Genomic DNA, 23,352 nt, shown 5'->3' with positions numbered 1-23,352 from the left:
AGTGGCTCTTGCTATGTTTTTAAAGATTTATGCCAAATGCAGGCTTTATTGGAATTTGATCAGATAAAGCTCAAATGTTATATGAATGTCTTTGTTCATCAGTGCTCTTGTCTGCTTTGAAGGCTTCAGCACATCTTTCTTTTATTAAGGTGCTTCTGTATTCATGAATAAATACCTTGCACCCTTCAGAAAAGGCCTGACTTTTATAAATAAGCATTCCAAAATTAAAAAGGCACCTTAGCAGAACAGGACAAGTGAAAAGCACAGCAAGGCAAAATCCTATCCATTCCAGTTGTACAGAGAGGTTGCTGTGGTATTGTTTTTAAGGTAGCTTTATTAGGTACAGACTGTCAAACAATAACATGTTTAAATAACTTCCTATGGAAACAGTGCCATGTTTTGGTAACACATCATAAAGCATCATGAAAAATGCAGCTTAAATGCTGGTTTTTATTGCGGTTGTTATCTGAGGCCACTACATATATGGGTACCTGATAGGCTGGTGGAACTGAGGAATGCACCACATGAAACATTAGAGGAAGAAAGAGTTGAGCTGAGGAAAACTCACTGCACCAGGTTAGGGGCCAAGTGGGATATCAGATTACAGGGAAAAATTTGAAAAAACTGGGAGCAGAGTTTTGGCCCTTGGTGTCTGAGGGCCCAATCCAAGGCTTCTGTGGCATTGGATCAGGCTGTAAGAGCTAAACAGAAGAGTGCACATTTCAAATAAAGTCACCCAAAGGTTTGGGGTTTTTTTTAAGGGCCTTCTTCATCCCTTTGAGGTACAGAAGGCCATGGAATATATTACCCAGTTATGAGTGGGATTTAAACTTAAACCACGGTCCATCTTTCAAATACCTCACATAGCATTCAGACAGGATTTTGTCTTGTTTTTCTGTTAAGGGACTAGGTTAAGATACTGAAAGCTTGGGTTGATTTGTGCTGGTGTCAATATGAAATAATTCAACTGATTTGGATAGAGCTACTTCTGTTTCATCACAGAATAATGGAGAGCAGATCTGGGCCTCTCCTTTTTTTGAGTGACAGTACTGATGAAACAGGCTTTCTGAGGATTGTTTTTTCGGCCATGGTATGTACTGGTCAGAAGAACGGGACTTGAGAGTCTGAGACCAGGGCAATCTGTCTGAAATATAAGCATCACTGGAGGCTCTGCATGTCACTGTGTTGATTTCATATGTGCTTAGTCTTGTAAGATTAAAAAATAGCTTATTTTGATAGTTCTCACAATGTATATAACAGTTTTCAGAGTCATACTCTGGTGATATGAAATCTAGGCTACACTGTGCCAAATATACTGAAGAATCTGAAACTGCAAACTGCAGAAGTCTATCTTCAAATATTAATATTACAAAAAGAGAGAATTGGTACGTCTGTAAGAAGCTGGTATAAAAGTATTTGAAGTGTATTTCTCTCTAATACTTTCTATTAGTACCAGAATGCCGTTTTCTTTCAAGTAACAATTGTTCTGCAAAGTTTAGTACACACAAGTTCCTATAAAGAGTACTTCTAGCAAATACTTAAAAAAAGAAAAAGAAAAAAAATTGTCTCTGTATTCCGTATACATGGATCATTGGGAACTTATGTCATCTACTAATGAAGTACAGACAGCTCTTGGCTGTAACACAGAAGGGGTTGAGGACAAAATCTTAAAAAACACATGATGCCAAATTAATAAATTGACACACACAAAAATATACAGACAGTCCTTGGACTTACGACACAACTGGTTCTTGAAAACTGGATCTTAAGTTGAAATGTTGTAACTTGGTACCAATTTTCTCATAAGAAACAATGTTATAAATGGGGGATTGGTTCCTGAACCAAGGCCTGATACCCTGTTTTCACCCAAAAAACCCCCAGAATTTTGTTCTCGATCAATTATAGATGAGCAATATTGCTACATTAATGTATTTATATTGTAAATAGCAATCATATTTATTTGGAAGAACTTCTTCAAGGTGACTTTGCTGGACTTTTTGAACGGTACCTGATTTGAGGGGTTTTTGGCTGGAGTCTTCTCAGGAGTCTTGGCTGCAGGCTTTTCTGGAGTCTCGTCTGCTTTCTTAAAGAAAGTGTCCAAGGAAGTTTGGATAGATGTTCTCCAGGGAGATGAATGATGCAGCGAACTTGTTCTCTGGCGTGGTGTTGCATCATTGTAAAGTTGAGACTGATGTCATAAAGTTGAAACAAGGTGTCGAGTTACAAACATAAGTGCGAAACATTGTAACTCAAAACATTGCAAGTCGAGGACTGCCTGTATTCACAACTAAACACTACTGAGCATAGAAGCATTAATTTGAGTTTTACTGTAGTCAATGATATGTATACATTTGAATGCAAAAAGCACCAAGAGATATTGTATGGTATTTGGATGAATTCCGGGATCTAGGGATCCTGCATACTATTGGCTTGGCTTTGTTTCCAAACTGGCAGGGGCTGAGAGTACTGTGGAGAAGGGAGTATGGTCCTTTGGTTGATTAAAGAGCAGTCTGAAGTTGAAAGATTGTTGAATAAGTCCTGAACTAGGAAAATGACTGCCATGTTATGGAGCCTTTTAGGTAATAATGACTATGTTGAAGGTCTTTGGTAAAAGGAGCTGATGTCTTTTGCTTTGTTTGATTCACACATGACTTCTTTTGCCACACTACTCCATTCAGGACACCAAATGAAAGCATGTGATGAAGTAGCCTGTTATCTACACAAGTTTATGCTTCTATGAAGCTGTTAATTTCCAAGCAGTCCCAGGTATGGGCAGAAATAAATGGAGGTGTGCAGGAGGGCACACTTGCCCCTTGCTAAGGGAAAAGAGAGAGTGCTCCCAGTTTTTTGCTGATGTGGGGAGCACAGATCCTTTTCCTCTCACTTCCTCACTGTCTGACTGGTGTAGTGAATCCTTCCCAGGCAGGAGAATTTGAAGACAGTGCAGAGCAAGGAAGCTGGTGCATGGCAAGTTGAGAGAGATTTTTGGAGAGGAAGGTAGCATCTTGGGGGATGCAATAAGTCAAAACATTTTAAACTGGATAGAAAGTTTGGTGCAAGGCACTACATGGCTTGTTGGTCTAGGGGTATGATTCTTGCTTTGGGTGTGACATGCACCTAGCTTGAGGTCCTCTGACCCCAGCACTCCTTCCTGCCGAAGGCAGGGGGTTAGACTCAACCTGCTGAGGTCCCTTGTGACCCTAACATCTATGAATCTGTGCACTAAAAGGCATGTAAATGTGAGATACAGATATCAGGGGGCAGCTGAGTACAAAGGGAATGAAAAGACCTGATCTTAGATGGGAGATGAACACAGGGCCCACCAGGATTTTGAGAAACAGGGTAGGAGAGTAGAAAACCAGCTCTAGTTTTATTGACTTTGGCTCCCATTTGTTAATATTTTAATAAAACATAGCTTGCTGCTGGCCAGTTATAGTTAAATACTAGGTAAATTTACATGGTTTCTTTGTTTGCTTCATTTTGCACAAGATTTTTCTTATGATACAATATATATTAAAATCCCACAGAAGGGGCTTTCTTCCCTTCTCCCCACCCCCTGTACATCCTTGTCTGTTGTTTATACAACATAGACTCTCCCCACCAAGTTAAGTATGAATCATGCATGTATAGAACAGAATCCAAGTAGCCCCCAGCATTTCTCCCCAGTTTACAATGCACTCACCCCTGTACAAACCTTCACATGATTGACTAGGGTCCTCTTTGGGGGACCAGGAGTCCTTCTCTTTTTCCCATGCCTTATCCTATCACCACATGATGATTCAGTGCTGTTACATGGTTAGTGACTTACCATTATGACCACTTCCAACAAGAAGAGGTTTGATCCGCATTAGCCCTCCCTCTTCCCCATATCTATAGTAGCAGTCTGGAGCTAGGCATTAATTGTGCCTATTGCAGCTACCTCCCATCCTGATATAAGTGGGCTGGGCTCTGTGTGCAGTATGTTCCTTTATTTGCAAGTTTACATGAAGAACGTGCCTGGCAAGTTTTAAGCAAATGGATCATAGAGCTATGTATTTTAATATATTTTGGCAAGGGCTGTGTACCTTTGTATTTTGGCAAGAACTCTGAGCCTCATATATTAGTTTCTGAGAATCAGATTCTGCCCTCAGCTAAAGCCTGATCCAAAGCCTTTTGAAGAGAAAGGAAGATTGTGGTGGTTTTCAACAAATATACAGATTCTTTTGGTTGTTAAAATTAAAAGAATCTGATCTGAGTTCCTGAACTTAGCAGTGGAAGGAGGAGAAGTTGGGGGCTAACCTGGAGATCTGTTTTTCTACCTTAATCCCTGGAAAGGGCTGCGTGAAGTTGGAGAGGCTTATCTGAAATTAGTGAACTTCTGTGATTTGGCAAGGAACACATCTTCTTCCATAGACAGAACAACACAGTTCATTGAAACCTAAAACTGTATATACCCAAACATGATAGTGTCTGTTATATTGTACAGCATGTAATGACATCTTGTCAATTCACCTACTGTCATCAGGTGAACTATAAAAGAAATTGTCCTTAATAACCATTTTCAGCCATGACATTGTGTTATAGTGATTTTATATCTACTCTTAATGCTCTTCCCTGGTAAGGGAGATGCCATGATCCTCTCAGCTGATCAAGTGTAGTTATAGGGTGAGGCCTGTCCTTGCACGCTAGGTGCACTGACCCCTGTGAGCTTCCAGGCTTGGGGCTTGCACCTAGGATTTGGGGAGTATCCGAAGCCCCAGACCAATAGGTTTGGGAGGGAGGATATTTGCATGGTGATAAAGCCACACAGACTTGAATGATTGAGTTCTGCTCTGTCAAAATTTGGAACTTGAGTATTCGGCTTTCCCCAATAGAATTCAGAACTGATTTGAAACAAAACACACACACTTTCTACTCTAATGCTCTTCCCTTGATCCACACCAGCACATAATATGCCATTGGATTTTTCAGTTCAGAAGTTAAAAAGCAGAAGGAAAGGTTACTTTCATTATTGATAGAAGCCCTCCAAGGAAGTCTTAGTAGAGATGTAGATAATAATTGGCAAGTGAAGGAAGGATTAGTGAGTTTGCTGAGAGGCTGTAATACAAAAGAATTAAGGAGGTCTCAAGTGACAGAGGATAGGATGGAAGGAAGAGACTTACTATGGAGCCAAGGGTATCTGAAGGGAGAAGATCAGGGAGCCCAGCGTGACTGAGGCAAGAGACAGATTATTGGCAAGCATTTGCAAGATAACACTATAAATACTGTTGTAAACCCCACATTAATTGATTATGGTTACTACTTTGAATGTGATGGCAATGAAGTGTACATTTCACTTTTACTGTGTTTTGAAAATCATTCAACTCTTTCTTTCTTTCTTTTTTTTTTTTTAAGAAAGGGTAACTTGCCAAAAAATGTTTCCTAATACTTAATGACTGTAATTTTCAGCCCCTGTTATAAAATGCCCTCATTATTGCTGAAATTTGGTCTTTGATGTGTGCCTAGGGTTTTCTTGGCTCTAATGCATGTACATCAGTGAAATATGGGCCTGCGTTTGCGTGTGGTCATTGCTGAATTGCAAATAATTTTGTTTGTTTGTTTTCTAAGGAGATCATCGGTCAGAACTACCTACCAGTAAATTACAAGGTTCCTAGAATGTTTGTTTGTCATTTTTTTTTTTTTTTTTGTCTTGTAATTTCTTAATGTGGGAGCTGCAAGAAAACCAATAGCTATTGGCCAAGCCACCAAACCTGGATTACACTGAGTCCTCAGTCCGGAACAAATGTGTGCATTTAGATAATATTACATGCTCATACAGTCCAACTGAACTTAATAAGATGGCCTATATTTGCACAGTTACTCGAATGAGCAGGTGTTTGCAGGATAAGGGTCTAGTATGCAGCTTAACTGTGTTTGCTCTGACAAAGTTAATGTTTGAATTGCTGTCATCTGAAGAGGGCTTGCATCATTCTGTAGGATTTTCACCTTTCACATGTGTGATGAGGGGCAGGAACAGAAAAGTACTGTCTTGGAAGGTTATTGTCTTAGAATTTACACATTCATACATCCCTGTTAGTTGTATGAGAAGGTAAATAGCCCATTTGAAAAGGCTAAGCATGGCATTTCTGTGTTTTTATTAATGAAAAAATGAAAAATTAGATCTTTAGCATCATTCCAGTGAAGCAAAATAGCCACCCTGACTTGCATTAGCTTAGGATCTGGCCCATCTTGAACAAAGTGTCATATTTCTGCTACTATCAGAAAATTTCCAGTATTGTTTATTGCCACTAACTACACAGTAAGTTAAATGTACAATGTTTTGGAAAACACAGAATCGAACAGTCCTCACCCCTTAATTTTTGTACCAGTATCTGATCTGTTTCTTTTTTGTTATTTACTGAAAAATGCAGTGTTCTCTTGGAACTAGAGATGTGTGTACACACACACACACACACACACACACACACACACACACACACACACACACACACACACACACACACACACACACACACACACACACACACACACACACACACACACACACACACACACACACACACACACACACACACACACACACACACACACACACGTTTTTCCCCAAGAGCTTAATGACGCTTGCAAACAATTGACTTGTTTTCCTTACTGTTATAATGAACTATGACTTTTATGAAAATAAAGCATAACCGGCTGCAACATCAATTGAGAATGTGGTCTGTACCATAAATATCTAGTTTCTTTTGATTTTTATTTATGATCAAATTTTAACCCATTACTCCATTTAATAACCTGTCTGTTCTTCACGACTGATTGGGTCCTAGGTCTAGGTTCTTAGAAGGGCCTAGTCACTTCATGATGGATGGGGAAATTAAAATATAAACCCACACTTGTTGAGCAGAGAACCCACAGTTTTTTAAAATTTCAGGGTTCATTGAAATGTTGCTTGAAGCCTTTTTTTAGGATTAGTACAGGATTAGGTGAGAGGGAAAATGGATAAGAATACTAGGGAAAATTAGGGTTGTTGGTACCATCAGAAGATTTTGGTCTAAGGTATGATAGCTGTGGACTGTAGTAGGTAAACTGTGCAACTTCCATTTGTTTTTAAATGCTTTGGGTATAATATGTGAAGGCAGGAAATTATGCTCTTATAACCTGCAAAGGTGCAAAGAGTAGAACTCTTTACTGGTATTTGTGAGTATGCATCCATGAGTAATTCATATGAGTAATCCCAGGGGATTCACTGGGTCTACTATGAGTCCTCATCATTGTGAGAATAAGGTTCATGAAGCATGCTTGACAGTTGCAGGCAGATAAGGACCTCTGTCTGGCCAGGTATAGACATTACACTTTTACCGGTATAAATGAGCAGAAGCCAGTCGATGCCCATAACGACAGAAGTTCAGCACACAAAATGAGTCTATACCTGTAACAGAACAGAAATTTGGCACACACAGATTGGTTTAAAAATGGCAGAACCCAGTCTAAGATTTGTCCCCCACCACCAAAGAGCAAATGTGTGTTATGTTCGCTACTGATCCAAACAACACTATCCATTGTTTCTGTGTGTGCTACTTCATGAGCCCTTCACTGCAAGTTAAGTACAAAGCATCTGTGTTTCTTTCACGGAGTGCTGACAGTGTATGAGCATACATCATATAAATCATGTACAGTGGGGCAAGAGACCATTTCTGTCAGTGGTTCTCAATCTTTTAATACTCAAGGTACTCCTAGAGAAATTCAAGATACCCCTCAGAAAATATTAGCTCTTAGTTTTCACTGCCTTTTTAAAAGATCACATTGCTGTCTGATTCCCCTCAACTGAACCAAAGAGGGCTCCTGTGTACTTGAGCAGGGGTGATTGGTGACCTTCTTAGGTCCCTTCAAAGCCTAGTTTTATGCATTTTTTTTATTTGAACATCTTCCCTACATACATCCTGGATTAGAGTTTCAGAGCTTTTCCTTATGATTGGATTAAGTAGGACATTACCATATGTGCGTGAGTGCACGCGTGCACTTTTTATGCATCTTCAACTACCTGTATGTGCAGGTGATTGGAGGTGCACTAGTAGATGTGGATTACTTGGTAGACATCTGCGTGAATTGGAATGGATTGGCTTGAAATAAATTCTGATTATGCACATGACTGGAATCTGTCACTTTTACATGGAGGTGATAATGCACAAAAACAAACATGGGTTCGGCTCCAGATGACTCTTTTGACTTCTGTTTCCCATTGTTATCTTATTACACATATACATAGTAATACAGTCTACATGTACAACTGTCATCTGTACATATTGCAAAGTAGGGCTATGTGATGCTTCGGTCCCTGATTCGATTCGGCCCAGTTCGGTGGCTGAATCTCCTAATCAAATCAGGAGACCCTTTAATCTCTTTAAGTAGAATTGGAACCTTCCAAATTGATTTGGAAAGATTCGGCGATTTGGATATAGATACAGCTTTTTCTACGTACCTCAAGGTACCAGGTGGCTCATGAATGCTGAGATGCTGAGGTGCATCCCACAGGAGTGTAGGAGGCTCCCCAGTGTGCTCAATGGCAGACCTGGAAATGGACCAGAAGCACTTCTGGTCCACTTCTAGGTTTGCCACCAAGCGCATGCACCCCCGACCCAGCGACTGGTGCCGCCTGGGTCTGGGGGGGCATCCAAGGTCAAATGCAGGGGGAGAGGGGGCACGCATTCAGCGGTGGACCCAGAAGCGGACTGGAAGTACTTCTGTTCCACTTCCGAGTTCGCCTCCAAGCACATGGAGGGTGGCCCTATTCTCCTGTGGGATGCTTCATCCACCCCAGCATTCAGAGTTCATGAGCTGTGCCTTCTACCTTGAGGTATGTAGAAAAAACATTTAAAGCTGTGTCTGTGGCCAAATCACTGATTCTCCAAATTGGCATCGAATCTTCAGATTCGGATTCGGCCGAATCAAATCGGGGACAGTGATCCAAATCAATTAATCTAATCACTGCCCCCAATTTGGGCTGAATCCAAATTGAATAAAGGCTGTTTCGCATACCCCTGTTGCAAAGCGCTATCTCACAAGAGATATAGCTTCCTTTACTACAGGGATGAAGTGACACTGGCTGCTTCACAGTGCCCAGCAACGTACTGTACCATATTGTAATGTAAGAACAGAAGTGAAGAATGCTTTAACCAGATGAAACTATAGGAACAATTAAATAGACTACAACTGCTCAGTCTAGCATTTGACTATACCCTTGGGCTACACCCCTCATCTTGCGAACAAAAATAGGATTAGTCATCCTAATCTCAGCCTTGAGGGAAGTGAGGAACACCATCAGGTTCACCGGTTATGTTTAATGTAGTGCTTAGCAGACTCTCCTTGAGTATCACTTGAGTCCAAGGGTTTAACCTAAAATAGTGACTACAGAGGGTTAGCTAGATACTGCCTTGTTTGTGACTTTATAACCTAGTCTGAAGCAGCATCGCTTTCTCCTTTTCCTCTGTATGTTGTAAATCCAACATGGAGCTATATTTCCTATTCAGATATTGTAATCATGGTCGTATAACTCATACCCTTATAATGTGCACCAAATCAGTCCTGTTCGACTGTTTCCACGCAAGGACATGCTTTTAATACTTTCCGTTTGTAGAGCATTCCATGCACTGCTGCATACGCCAACTGAATGAAGCACACACTGTTTCTCATGCCTGGTACATGCTGACAGTCTCTGACCCATGCCTTTCTCAGCATTCCTCTAGCCAACAGAATGTCATGGGGAAAGGATGGGAAGAAAAAGGGCAGGAAGGCATGCTTTTATGAGATTAATACAGTTGAGTCCAGTCCCTTCTGTGCTTCCACAGCCCTGCTGAATCTATCTCAGACCCACCATATTACATCTATGTGCATGAGCAGATCACTTCTTGCCCATGTTACGTACCTTAGGCTCATGTGATGAGCAATATGGAAGACCCACCCTGATGTGAAATGTGTGGTATGTGGGTGCTTTTGGAAGGTGTGATTTCTCAGAGAGAAGGAAGTGAAATGGAATGCTAGGCCCTCTCTCTTTCTGTCTGAGACTCATCCATGCAGTACAACAGCTCTGTTGCTTTCTCAGAAACACTTGCCTTGACCTCGTAAAGATAAAAGGGAATTCTACATTATATTTGTGTGTCTGTGGGATTTTCTCAGCAGCAGATGCTGATTCCCTCAACCCCTGTGGCACTGTTAAAGAATGGGTGTTCCTTTCCTTCCTTTCTTCTCTCTTGCTAATAAGTTTATGAGTACTTTGTTTGAAGAATCCATCATAAAAAAGAGGCCCCAAACCTGATAGGTGCACAGTGCCCTCAGTTTCCGTTGAGTTCACCCCTTCTAAAAATGTGCACATTGACTTAAAAACATCTTCTGTTTCCCTGTTCTCCTAGCCCTTTGGTGTTTATCTGGCCCAGCAAGAAAATGTGATTCTTCCTTGGAATCAAAGCTGCTTATCAAGAATTAAATGTCTGCATGAGATCTGATTTGACAGCAGAGAGATCTAAATCCAGTTATGATGCATGCAGGGATTTCACTAAAGTCAGTAAGGAAACTTTATCTGGGACAAGATCTCCCAGCTTTCACCATAAAGAATCTATTTTAAGCACATGGCATGTTTCCATGCTTGGGGTTTTTTTTAGTTGCACCATTTACTGATTATATAGCAGCAGAGCTTTCTAAAAGATTCAATGGTGGGCTTGATTGCAAATGTAGGAGGGAAGAATGGGACATATCTGTTAGTTACTCATTTAGAGATGATTTGGCCCGTAAAAAAAATATTGCAGACTCATGGAGGTGGCATATCTGCAGTTCCAAATTGATGTTATCTTTAATTCTTGATTAAAGTGTATTTAACATGCCATGGGGTTCCAGCTCTCTGCATCATAAGACTATCAATGAGTTAATGCCAGAAAACTGGAATCCAGTTATAGCTAGCCAGAGGTCCAACACTTTATTCCTAGACACAGTGAGAACCATGTAACGAAGTGATTATTTAATGGAGAAATTGTACTTGAGAATCCGAAAAGGTGCTGCTGTGTCGTCTTTGGGGGAAAAAAAAAAAAAGAATATTCTTGATAAGAAATGTTGTGCTTATGCCTTGTAAGTGAGTTGATAAATCTTAGCTGACAAAAAACACTCTAATACAAAAACAACACATACGCAACTGAGATTTGCAACAGTTTATGTGACTGCTCCCATAAAAAGGAGCTGTTCGAGTTGCATCTTCTCCCAGAAAGCTATAAATATGTAATTAACATTCATTTGGCCAGTAAGCTGAAGTCAGAGTAGACACTGGCAGCACTAGCAAGGAATTTTTATGTTCAGAAGAACTACTTTGCACAATGTATGTCAGTGTACAAAGCACAAACAGGCTTTCCTTTAGGATCAGGTGTATATGTGTTGATTTATCCAACATGCATAGTATGACCATTGGTAGAACGCCCTCTTTAACTCCATTTAATGTTGGAGTTTATATGATTGCTCCACCACTTCTCCAGTATTCTAGTGCAGGAGAGGATTTTGTTCCTCTTATTTCTGTATGATTTCCCTTGGAAAATGACATAGAAGACAATCCTTTTGCTTCAGAAAATAAGCTGATTGCTTTAATGCTTTCCCATGTGCCTGTGAAAAAATTCTGTGGAAGACTACATGTGATAATGGTAATTCATCATCCATTTTTGAAGTATCAGGTATATTAGAAGCTGGATCAGTCGAGCTAGGGACATGACTGAATACTAGCAGGACAGCAGAGAGCTATGGAATAACTAGACTGTTTAGAAATCATTTGTACCATTTGTTCTGAAACAAATAATAGAAAGCACAGCTGGCAAAATACCTTTAATTTTACTTCGATTGCGATAGTAAAATGAATTAATCCATGTTTTTTGTGCAGACTGAAATCACTTGCTAAAGGCTTTCATTGGTGCAGGGTAAAATAGTATATATTTGGGTATTTGGCAGACTACCCAAATGTGTATATTTTAGTGTATAGGCGTAGATTGTTGCGATTATTTGTTTAAATATCACTTCTTTTTAGGTTGGCCAATTTGATAAATTGTAACCTACAGGCCACCTTGACTCAACTGTTATTTTTTTCAGGTTGTTAAATCCAAAGAATTACCATCACCAGGACAGCGCTACATTGATAGCAAGGTAGTTAAAACAAGAGCTGAAGGGGAATGGCTATCTTTTGATGTCACTGATGCTGTGCACGAATGGCTCCATCACAGAGGTGATGACTAATGCTCTTCCTCTTCATCTTCCTATCTCATCTATTTTTCCATTACCTCTGAATTGTTTCAGGTTCATACTATGTGTGAAAACGATTCTCTTTCCTTTCATGTTTTGCAGACAGGAATCTTGGATTTAAGATAAGTTTACACTGTCCATGCTGTACCTTTGTGCCTTCAAATAATTATATCATCCCGAATAAAAGTGAAGAGCTTGAAGCAAGATTTGCAGGTAACAAGAGTAATGTATTGTTTTTCTGCACAAACAACTGTGATATTTGCTAATTAAAGATGGAATAATTCACTTTTTAACAGTCTATAAAATATTAAAAACTTAGCAAATTTTAAAGCTTGATGAAGAACTACAAAGCCTTGTCTCCATATTGATAGAAAAAGATAATGTTAAGGACATGTTTGCAAACCATGTTATTTGACCTGTTCCAAAACTGAACTAGTAAGATTACATTGATATGAGCACTAATGGTTCAGCTGATCCACTCCTAGCCTAGCATTTTAAACCCAAAGCTCTATTAGCTTCTCTCTTTGAGTTCATAGCACAGGTTCCAAAAAATGTTGAATTCTAGGAGAACTTGAGAAGTCACCAGTGCAGTATGGGACAATAAGTGAGAAGACTGAACAGTTTCAGTCTAAAATGTAGTTGTTCACACTGGCTGCATCTACACATACAGCCGACTGTGCAGTTGCTACTTAGCTAGTACTAAATGACTGTGCAGAAACTGCTGGTACTGCACAGTCCCGTCACTGCACATGTCGTTTCCAATCCTGCTGCCCATTAGCAACAAACTACCATGTCATAGTTTGTTGCTACTGTGCAATAGTGATAGTATCATGGTTCTTGCCCAGTAACGCTACGTCACCATAGCTCATCACTATGGCAGCCTAGCATCTCATGTAGACACGCCCACTGGCATTAAAATGGTGCAGCTTTGAGAATTCAAGCTAGATAGTTTTTTTAGCCCTGCTGTAGGTAAATCTAATCTAATCTAGATGGTATTTGGCATACACATAAATTGTTTTTGCAGCATATCTATGTGAACATAATGTGTTTTACAAGTGTGCAAGAGGGACAAGAAGTTCTTAGCATGGCAGATTTTTCGAGTACAGACAAGGCAATAGCCAACTGTTCTGCTTGCCAGCTTCCTCCAACAAATGAGAAATATATCATCTTGACTTTGAAGGGCAACATTCCCAAAAGAGCCACTCACAAAACGTAAAGAGTGCTGGGACACCAAACAGTTTGGCTGGTCTCAAGTGGTTGTTTTTGAATGGTGACGATTCTGCAAATGATGGTAATGCTTTACCAAATCCCACAGTTTGTGAATACCAGTTATTTGAGCAATACTAATGGATCTGCATGCTCCCAGATAACATGTCAGCATTCTTTAAATCCAATGCAATGACTTCTTGTGAGTGCTAGGGACAGAAATTGCCTAATTGTTCCTGCAGTCTAATATAATTTGTCCGATTCTCAGTGGAAGTCCGTAGACCTGTATCACTTAAGAATAGTTGATCTTTGAAGCATCACAGTATCATTCACACAAAGAACCGTATTGATTTCACACAGGCTTTTTTAATGTCTATAACCAATTATGAATATAAAATTAATTACTGGGGTAAAAACTGTCCAAAAGCTGAGTAATACCAGTACATGTGTATGCATTTGCATGTGTGTGTATATGTGTTTTGCATACTCAAGTTAGTTAATAGACGCTGTAATTAGATAACCTCCGAACAGGGGTGAGACAGAACTCTGCTTGCTCTGGTCTTTCTAGCCCCTGATGTTTCATTATCAAAATGAATTACGGGGTTTGTTTCCTTTTTTTTTTTTACTAAAAATAAGGGTCTGTAGTTCATGTTTAAAGGTCTTTGAGCCAAACCAGATGTTTCCCTCTTTAGTATTCGTTAATTCTCATTTGTCCAGATACATCAATTGAAGATTTGTCCCACTTGTTATAATGGGATCTGTGCCTTATTCCTTTTCAAGTATTATAATTTTAACTCCTGTATCACTGGTTTCAAATTTCATTCTAAGTAGCTTGCTGTATTGTTTATACTAATTAAAAGACTTTAGAAGTATTTATCACGTTTAAAAAATGGTATCCTTTATATTATAAAGTCCAATTTGCAAGTGTAGTTATTGATCATTGCACTCATGAAATATACAAGGAAAAAATAATTTTGAAAACATTAAATAAGGCAGGACAGTTAATTTTAAAGATTCTTTACTAAAAACGTTATATGGGCAAGTGTAGTTCAAGAAAGGTGTAATAGCTGTGGTCCTTTGTATTAATGTGTTGCCAGAGTAAAAAGAGTCATAGTGATTTTAAATTAATTTTGAAAGGCTTCCAAGAGAATATTATGCTTTAATAAATCTGCTCTTGGAGGATTTTAGAATTCTTATTATCAGGTGCAAATTAAGGCGCCAAAATAATGAAGGAAAATCAGTAAAAGGAAATGATCCATATTGGTTAATGAAGTGGAAGACTGTGGGAAATAAGAGCATTTAAAAGCATTTGAAGAGGTGTAAATATGATAAGGAAGAAGAATTTTCCTATGTGGTATAATAGGGCAAAATAGGGATAAAGGGATTAATTAAGGAAAATGTGGATTAAATATCAAGAACAGACCTAAGGGTACCTTTTTGTCCTTTAAAAATTACCAGTCTGTGGAAGGAGGTATGCAATAGTCTCTAAAGAAAAGCAACAAAAGCATTATCTCTTTGATCGTTAAAATCACTAAATTATCATTCTCTAACATATTTCTTTGGTTCCATTAATAACACTGTCAAGTCATTTAGATGGGCAATAATTTGGGGATCCAATATGATGTCAAGCAAGAGGACCATAAATGTCTTATTGGGCAGATCTCAGACTAGGATTTTTTCCCTCCATGACATATTCAGGTGATGTCATCATCACATATTTTCTAAGAGATGCGGGTTTTTAAAGAGATGGTTTTATAATTTGTGTAGAAAAAGCAACATAATGCTTATCACCAAAATGTATTTTTTGAAGGTATTGATGACTCCTACACATATTCCAGTGGTGATGTGAAAGCTTTAAAGTCCAATAAGAAAAAATACAGTGGGAAGACCCCACATCTTCTGCTAATGTTATTACCCTCCTACAGACTTGAGTCGCAACAGCCCAGTCGGCGGAAGAAGCGTGCTCTAGATGCTGCCTATTGTTTTAGGTAAATACAAATACTAATGTATATACGCATACATGCACAATGTGCTTATATATGTAAATATGTATTCATATAAGTCTAAACCCTTTAAAGTGTAATTTGGTGATTTACAACATGATTTGATATTTCTTTTTTACTAGGTGCTAGCCTAAAACTCTGTCCCTCATTCACAGCTATATTGCATTGGTGGCAATTAAAATTGAAAGGTCTATGTACACATGAAAACCTTACCTTACACCGCTTGAACGCTCATCATTCCCTTTGAAGTTAATGAAAGTTGCTTGTTACTTCATGAGTAACACTACCAGTTGCATAATCAAAGGCAAAAGATCATCCATCTGTGGTTTATTTGATCCAAGCCCAGATGGTAGTCACCCTGGCAAGGTCCCTGGACTATGACCTGAGGAAAAAAAATCCTTCTTGATTCGAAACCTGGCAAACAGTTAGCTCTGCATATGTAATCTGGTTGCCAAGTAGTCATCTTTCTTTCTGTATCCCACGACTGAAGATTTGGTCAGTGTCTCGTGGGATAAAGAATTACTTAGTCACAGTGATTCTTGTGACATGGAAGTTGCTTATTTTTCCACATTTCCCCGTTTTCATAAAATCTTACATCTTCCGAACACTATTGGTTCAGTACAGGTGGAATTTGTAGATTAGTTTCTCAAAAAATATGTCTCTGCTTTGACATAGTGTGGTAATTAAATTAGTACTTACTCCTTAAATAGGATAATATTTCAAATCAGGGAACACATTAGTAGTGAGACATCTAAGAGAAAGACTTTGAAATCTCCCACTGACTTCATGGGGTGAGAATCTTGCCCTTGGTACTCAGAAATGAAGTCATGGCTTTAGTCCTGTTGGGACTCTGAGGTTGCAAAGCAGAAAGCAATCATATGGATTTTGCCCCCTCTGCTTCCTGGATGGATTGATACATTTGTGTTTCTTTTTATTTCCAGAAATGTGCAGGATAATTGCTGCTTGCGTCCACTTTATATTGACTTCAAGAGGGATCTTGGCTGGAAATGGATTCATGAACCCAAAGGGTACCATGCTAATTTCTGTGCAGGAGCCTGCCCGTATTTATGGAGCTCTGATACTCAGCACAGCAGAGTAAGATCTACCTTTTGACACTTTAGATTTTAAATTAGCGTACCTGTGTTTAGAACAAGGGGTGGAGGGGGAGAGGAATGTTGAATGGTATTTCCAGAGCTGTTGTCACCATTAAATGTCAAAAACTTCCATTGGGTGAGGTACTCGCTATTTTAATAACTTCAAGTGAAAATGACCTGTTACACATATTCCACACTTACAAAGAGGAGAGTGCCTGAGACTGGCCCCTAGTCCAGCTGACAAGATAAGCCTAGCCCCATGTTTTTCAGAAGCTAGTATATATCAGTGTTGAAAGCCTACTGGAGAAAGTCCTTCTGCTAAGGCTTTTCTTTTTTTCTACCCACAAGACAGGGGAAGGAATCTTAGACTGCCACTTCATGAACTTTGCCTGGTCTATAGTGGACTTTGGCTTCCAATGTTGTATAGATCTGTTACTTCATTAATATGGCAAGTTCCATGAAAAATGATCAAAGATTTTATTCCCTCTCTTGATCTACTTGCAAGTTCCAGAAGAATAAAAAAAATGGAACTTCTTTGCAAATTGGTGGATCTGGAGCACTGTGGTCAGCATCTGGATTCGCACTAAGCATGATGGCTCCTGTTCCTCAGACCTTCTTTAACTTATCAGATTGGCATTGGGTATTTGGTATCAGCACATTAAATAAATATTTTTCTTCTAGTATGAGAAAAAAATAGAATCCTCTGTTCATCTAGGACACCAGCAATTTGGTATAGATGTTCTTTATGTAGGTGGCAGGCTTGTCAATAATGTACCAGTGATGTCAACAAGACCTAGCTGCAAAAGAGGAACATAAATTCCATCAGTGATGCACATTAGTAGTATGCACAGTTTGGAGCAGCACTTGTTTTTCAAGGAACAAGGAAGAATAACTGTCATGGTCACAAATATGTGGTTTGGACAGCAACCCAAGAAGTCAGAGATTGCTTAATAAAGTAGCTAGTGTTGCTGTGCTGAACAGATCTTCTGTCTTTCAGCTGAAAACGCTCTGCTGAAGCTCTAGGAAAAAGGTCACTTAGTGTTTAACTAACACATTAATGGCATCCTCAGAAATACCTGTGTATCATCAGTGGGCAACCTACATATTTCCCTTAGAGAAAACCATTCTGCACATGGATTTAATTTGGTGTGAAAACTGTAGAGTCGCAAACTTTTCTTTTGCTGATTCCCAACAAGAATTTTGCTGTCAACGTCCTCCTTATAACAGGGCAGCAATAATGAACTAAACTAAGGAGCAGCATGGGGCACAAGCAAAGGAATGGCTAGTTCATTGATGGGCTCTTTCCTTTCTTTAATGCATTTTGAAAGCCAGTGACCTGAAATCTGAAAGGATAAATATCGCTCTTTCAGCCCCCTCTGCATTGATTTAGAGGACTGAATTTTCAATATAGTGTCCGTGAATGAACCTTCATGTCCTCTGTACCCTGAAAAAATATGCATGCTCAAATCAGATCATTTCATAGGCAAAAAATAAGTAACTGAAAATATAATTTCCTCTCTTAGTTACGTGCTGGGACCTTATTTAAGAATCATACCTTTCTCTCTAGACGTTAACTATATATTACTGACATTTTAAAGCATTGTAAAGTGTAAAGCATTCACCCAAGTTTTGATGGGGAAAAGAAAAAAAAATAAAATAAAATAAAAAAGGCTTTCTTGTTAGCTTGTTACACGTGATATTTGCTTGTTACGCACCATTTCTTGCACTGGATCTTAAGCAGTCCAAAAGATGAGATCTTTATTGGATGAAGTTAATAATGTAGGTAGAGGGCTTAATATATCAAGGATATGTAAGACCCCCAAAATTAAAGAATGCTGAGCATTAGCACTAATTGTAATTAATGAATTAATAAAATACATTTTGTGTGGCCCTGAAATTACATAGAATAACATTGTAGAGCAAATGATCTGTGCCAAGAATGCACAAAGTGATAGAATTTCAGAACAATACCAAATAGTGAGGTGTCCTATTGATAGACAGTGAGCATCAGGGAATAGGTTTTTAGAATCTTAGCATATACTGTCAGATATACAAATGAAAGATCTTGGGGAAGTGAAGTTGAAGGCATGGGGAGCTGGCAAAGGGGGCAGATTATTTGGAAAGTTTTACTGATACATATATTATGTGCAGTTGCAATATAGCTTTTAACAAATAAATGAAAGGCTTTCCATTGACTTCAATTGGTTTTTGATCTTTGGAACAACTGATGCTGGAGGTTTGAGTAAAACATTGATTTGTGGAAGGCTAGGAAGTTAAAGATCAATATATTCATCTCACTATTTCACTTTCTCTTTTTAGGTACTGAGTTTATATAATACGATAAATCCAGAAGCCTCTGCCTCTCCATGTTGTGTATCCCAAGATTTGGAACCCCTCACCATCCTGTACTACATTGGCAAAACACCAAAAATTGAACAGCTTTCCAACATGATTGTGAAGTCATGCAAATGCAGCTAAAAGATACCCCTGAAATGGCATGATGTGTGTGTATTAAAAAAAACCAACCAAGGATAAAAGAAAAAGGGAGAGAGAAAAGGAAAAAAAAGAAAACCTAGGTTCATCAGTGTTAAAAAAAAAAAAAAAAAAAAAAAAAAGAAGAAAAAAAGCGGTACTAGTCTGAACTGTTTGAAAGTTTGTTTTGTTTTGTTAAACTGGCATCTGAAGCAAAACGTTGAAGGCCTTTATCTTACATTTCATCTACTCAGTTAGTGAGATAGACAAGAAGCAAAAAAAGAAAAAAAACCTTTTAAAAAATAAACACTGGAAGAATTTGTTAGTGTTACTATGTGAAAGGAAAAAAACAGGAAAATCCTATTAAGTGGTGTTGCTGTATCTGTCCCATGCCTTACTTGATCTCTCTGTATTGTTACATGATAGGCATCCTACCCATTCCTTTTTTAGTTTTAGAGCTAACAGTGCATTATTTATTTGTGTATAAAAAAAACAAAAAACAAAAAAACAATCCAGCGAACATTTCATTGCCCTTGGGGGTGGGGGGCAGGGGAGTGGACAAAGTGGAGACCAAACAAACTGCCAGAAATATGTTTAATGCTTAGGAAACTGGAGCTCAAGAAGTCCTGAAAATATAATTAGTTTAGTTCAATTAAAATAGAAGTCAGTTATTGCATTTTTGACAAAATTTGCCATATTTTACATGCCAGCTGCCTAGGGAGGCTTCTTGTAAGGTCTCAAACCCTTGTTTTAAATACTGAAAACTTACTAATAAAGGACATTCTGTTTCAGTCTCAAAGACAAGTGTTTAAGATTTTTTTTTACTGTAAATGATTTAAATGTCAGTTTAGTAAACCAGTGGAATATTTAACATGTACTGGTCTAATCTTCAGACCTTAATATGTTGCTGTATAGCTATGCTATGGGATTTTTTGTTCTTTTGGTATATGTAACCATACCTAGAGTATTACAATAGGTGGGTAGTACAAACCAGCTTAATTGGAAACATATCTGTAGATCTCTATTGTAAACTATTAAAAAATAAGTACTTTATGTGTAATATGTAAATTTTCACCATATTTTTGTATTCTGTAATACTGTCAACTCTCTTGAGTTGGAATTTGAATTTGGGGCTCTTTTTTATCACTCAGAATCATGTGCTTCCCTCCAGCTGGCCAGTATGAGTAGAGTCCCTATATTTTGACTTGCACTACAAATACATGTTTTATAATATTTGCTATACATGTGCTTTGTATATTGTTCATCATTATGACATAAGCTACCTGACTCCATTTGTTTTGGGTTTTTTTGTTCTGTTTTACAAAGAGGATGGATTAACCTATTCTCTTTTTTTTTCCCTCCCTAGTTTATCCACATTTGCAAAATTTTAAACCCAGTTTGTATACTGGCTAAAGACAGTCCAACAGATGGTTAGGGAGCTAGATTTTAAAAAAAAAATAGAACACGGTTTCACAGTCTGATTGACAGAAGGCAAACCCTTTAAAAAGCAGTATTTACCACCATGTAAAGGACTGGTACAAACTGTATGCACCACAGAAGCCCACAAGACTAGAGTGGAACTTCACAAGTGTATAAGTCTTGTGTTGGACCTCTTGCACATGAATGACTGATCTATTGTTGACCTGTGGGGCTGATCCTGTCCCCACTGAGGTCTAGAGAAGTTTTGCTATTGATTCCTATGACAGCAAATTAAACTCCTTTTGGGTCTTGATGTGCATAAAGATTTGCAGGGGCAGGCCCTACATTTGTGAGTTCTGCTGAATTTTGTTTAAACCTTCTTTTCATGGAAAACAGTTTTTGTCATATCTTTTAAAACAAAGAAACAGGCTACTAGGAAATGCCCTTTGGCTCTAATAATTTTGATAATTTTCTAAAGAGAACAAGAAATATCAGCATCCTACACATTATTAAAAAGATTTTTAGACAGGTGTATGTAAAAGCATGTGAAGTAAGTAGTTCAATTTATTTTCTATTATAAACTCTTCTGACTGGCAGACCTAGAAATCTATGCAAAGAAATACGGTAATTGGAAGAAGACCGCATCTCCCTCTTACAACACAGGAAGATGACTTGGGCCTTACAGTTAAACATTAGGTTACTGATCTTCCACTATGTTAACTTCAGTGGAACTGCTTTGGTGTTGGTGGAGTAACACCTGTGTAAAATGCAAGCAACGTAATCAAGAAGCAGGCCCAAGATGTGGGTTCTTTCTCTTTGTTGGCACAGACAGCTTCTATGGATTTCATTTGGAGTCCCCGATTTATTACCAAGACCAAAATATAGCCCTATGAAAAATCTAATCCCACCCATTTTTCTCAATGCAGAGGAGGTACATGCATTGTTGTGTTTTGTTTTGTTTTTTAAATTAGTGAACTAAAGTTTAACAAATTAAGGGGCCAATCCTACAGACACTCTCAGGGGCCATATTGGAGAGATCCATTAAAATTAAAGAAATTCCTCTGGGTAGGAAGTACTGTAGCTGCTAGTGTTTGTCTCACATGGCCTTAATCTCTCTTATTAGCTTAAATACAAACACTTTTTTGGGGCGGGGGGCAGGGAAGGAGGGTAATGGAACAAAAGTAAGCAGCATTAAAAAGTAATGCTTGAAATTATTTTCAATTTAAATATATCCCAAAAAACTGATTTTCTAGTTTGATGATTTGAAAGAATGGGATATGATCATATGCACTTTGCATCCCAATACACTCATCATGCGCTGGACGCAGCCAGAAGCTTGAGTTTGGGTTTTTCCATATATTTGGCAAGTCTGTGTATAATACCCATAGGTATTTTTCTCCAAATTGGTTAAAGTTTTAGGGGTTTTTTTCTGTTTTTTCCCCCTCAGAAAGGCACTGATAGTATTTGAAAAACTCTATTTTAAATCTCCAACGTCCTTTTCCTTTTTGGCTTATTAGGCATGTATTTCCATTTTTATTGATAAGGACCTTGGGCTCAATCCTACAAAGTGCAGAGCTCCTTCTGGGTGAAAATCACCTCTCTGCAGAGGGTTGGTATGAGACCTGGGCACCACTTATGTCCACTGTAAATCCTCACAATGAGGTGGAAGTAGGACATAGTGATACAAAGGCCTTGAATTGTGAGGCCACCCTGTGAGCCGCTGATCCCACTCTTTTCTCAGTGAGGTCATTGGGAACCGAGGACATTCAGCACTTGACAGGAGATGTTCAGCACCTCAAAAGGTCAGACCCAAAGGTGGGGCTGAGGGAGAATCTTAGCATTTAGCTGGGTGGGTTAGGACAGCATTTTTGTATTTAGCAACAATACAACTGTATAGATGGCATGGTTAAAAACGAAAAGGAACCTAAGAACAGCTGTGTTGTATTTTGGTGACCGATTACTCTGTATTTTAACACATTGTATGTCTGTTTTTGTGGTGCTCTAGTGGTAAATAAATTATTTCAATTATATGCTGATGTTGCTTTCATGTGGCAGTATTCTGGCAGAGGAAATTAGTGCAGTGCTCAGCCTAACCTGAGAATGTCTTACAAAGCAGGTTTTGTGTGCTTGACCTTGATATTGTACTCTGGGTGGCTCAGCCTAAGAAAAACTGTCCTCAATATTAATATTCTGCTTTCTGTTTTAGTGAAAATGTTATATAATCTAAGCACTGCTCCCCCCCCACACACACACTTCCATTATAGTATAAGTCTAGGCATATTGATCCCCAGAAAGCTCTTTCAAATGAACATAGTGCCAGTGAAATGTGTTCTGGATTGACTGTCCTGAAGAACAAAGTCCTCTGTATGCACAGAGCATTTACAGCATAGGCACTGGCACTGCAAACTGCTCTAACACCACCTCATCACTTGTACCAGGCACAATCAGGCCAAAGATTTGTTACAGAGAATGTCATCAAGGATACAAATGTGTGGGCTTCCTTTCAAGACTGCAGATTTGAAATCCAGACAAGTTCAGTTTGGTCGTTCCTGAGTGTAATTTTCATCTTTATTCTGTTCAGTATTGCTATGTGAAGTGAAAGGGTGACCTGCATCCAGTTCTCAAAGGAGAGCTGTGCACATGGGCAATGCTCTTCTCGACCTCAGATGGAATGCAGTGAAATCAGACAATGCTGGCAAACATGAACTTCATAATCCTTGTGAAGTCTTGTGCAATTTCCCACATAGCCCCATTAAGAGGTCACAGTTCTGCTGGCCAATACTTCTATAACTTGTTGGTTAAGCGTGTGTGATACTGTACCTGCAAACCGCCATATATGTATATTTGTTTGACAGCATTCAAGAAGTAATTCATGGACTTTTGGACAAGCAATTGGATGCCAATTTTTTGGTTACGAA

At 38.7% G+C, this 23,352-nt stretch overlaps 1 protein-coding gene across 2 annotated transcripts in view; it reads left to right on the top strand.

The window, feature by feature from the left end:
- TGFB2 (transforming growth factor beta 2) overlaps window positions 1-22,470 on the top strand; it is an 82,232-nt gene extending 59,762 nt beyond the window's left edge. Inside the window, exons 3-8 of one of the 2 annotated variants that reach the window (XM_090048801.1) lie at window positions 5,587-5,625; window positions 12,091-12,223; window positions 12,343-12,453; window positions 15,257-15,434; window positions 16,391-16,544; window positions 18,863-22,470. In XM_090048801.1, the coding sequence (XP_089904927.1) occupies window positions 5,587-5,625; window positions 12,091-12,223; window positions 12,343-12,453; window positions 15,257-15,434; window positions 16,391-16,544; window positions 18,863-19,021 (774 nt within the window). In that variant the 3' untranslated portion in view covers window positions 19,022-22,470. The remainder of the gene's footprint in view (window positions 1-5,586; window positions 5,626-12,090; window positions 12,224-12,342; window positions 12,454-15,256; window positions 15,435-16,390; window positions 16,545-18,862) is intronic. The other variant, XM_090048810.1, reaches the window with a different exon arrangement.
- The last annotated feature ends 882 nt before the right edge of the window (window positions 22,471-23,352 follow it).

This window comes from Crocodylus siamensis, chromosome 1 (genome assembly GCF_052110815.1).
Source record: "Crocodylus siamensis isolate JL-2025a chromosome 1, ASM5211081v1, whole genome shotgun sequence".
In the NCBI taxonomy this organism is placed as follows: domain Eukaryota; kingdom Metazoa; phylum Chordata; order Crocodylia; family Crocodylidae; genus Crocodylus; species Crocodylus siamensis.
The sequence above is the reverse complement of the archived record's forward strand: the minus strand, read 5'-3'. Positions and strand labels throughout refer to the sequence as shown.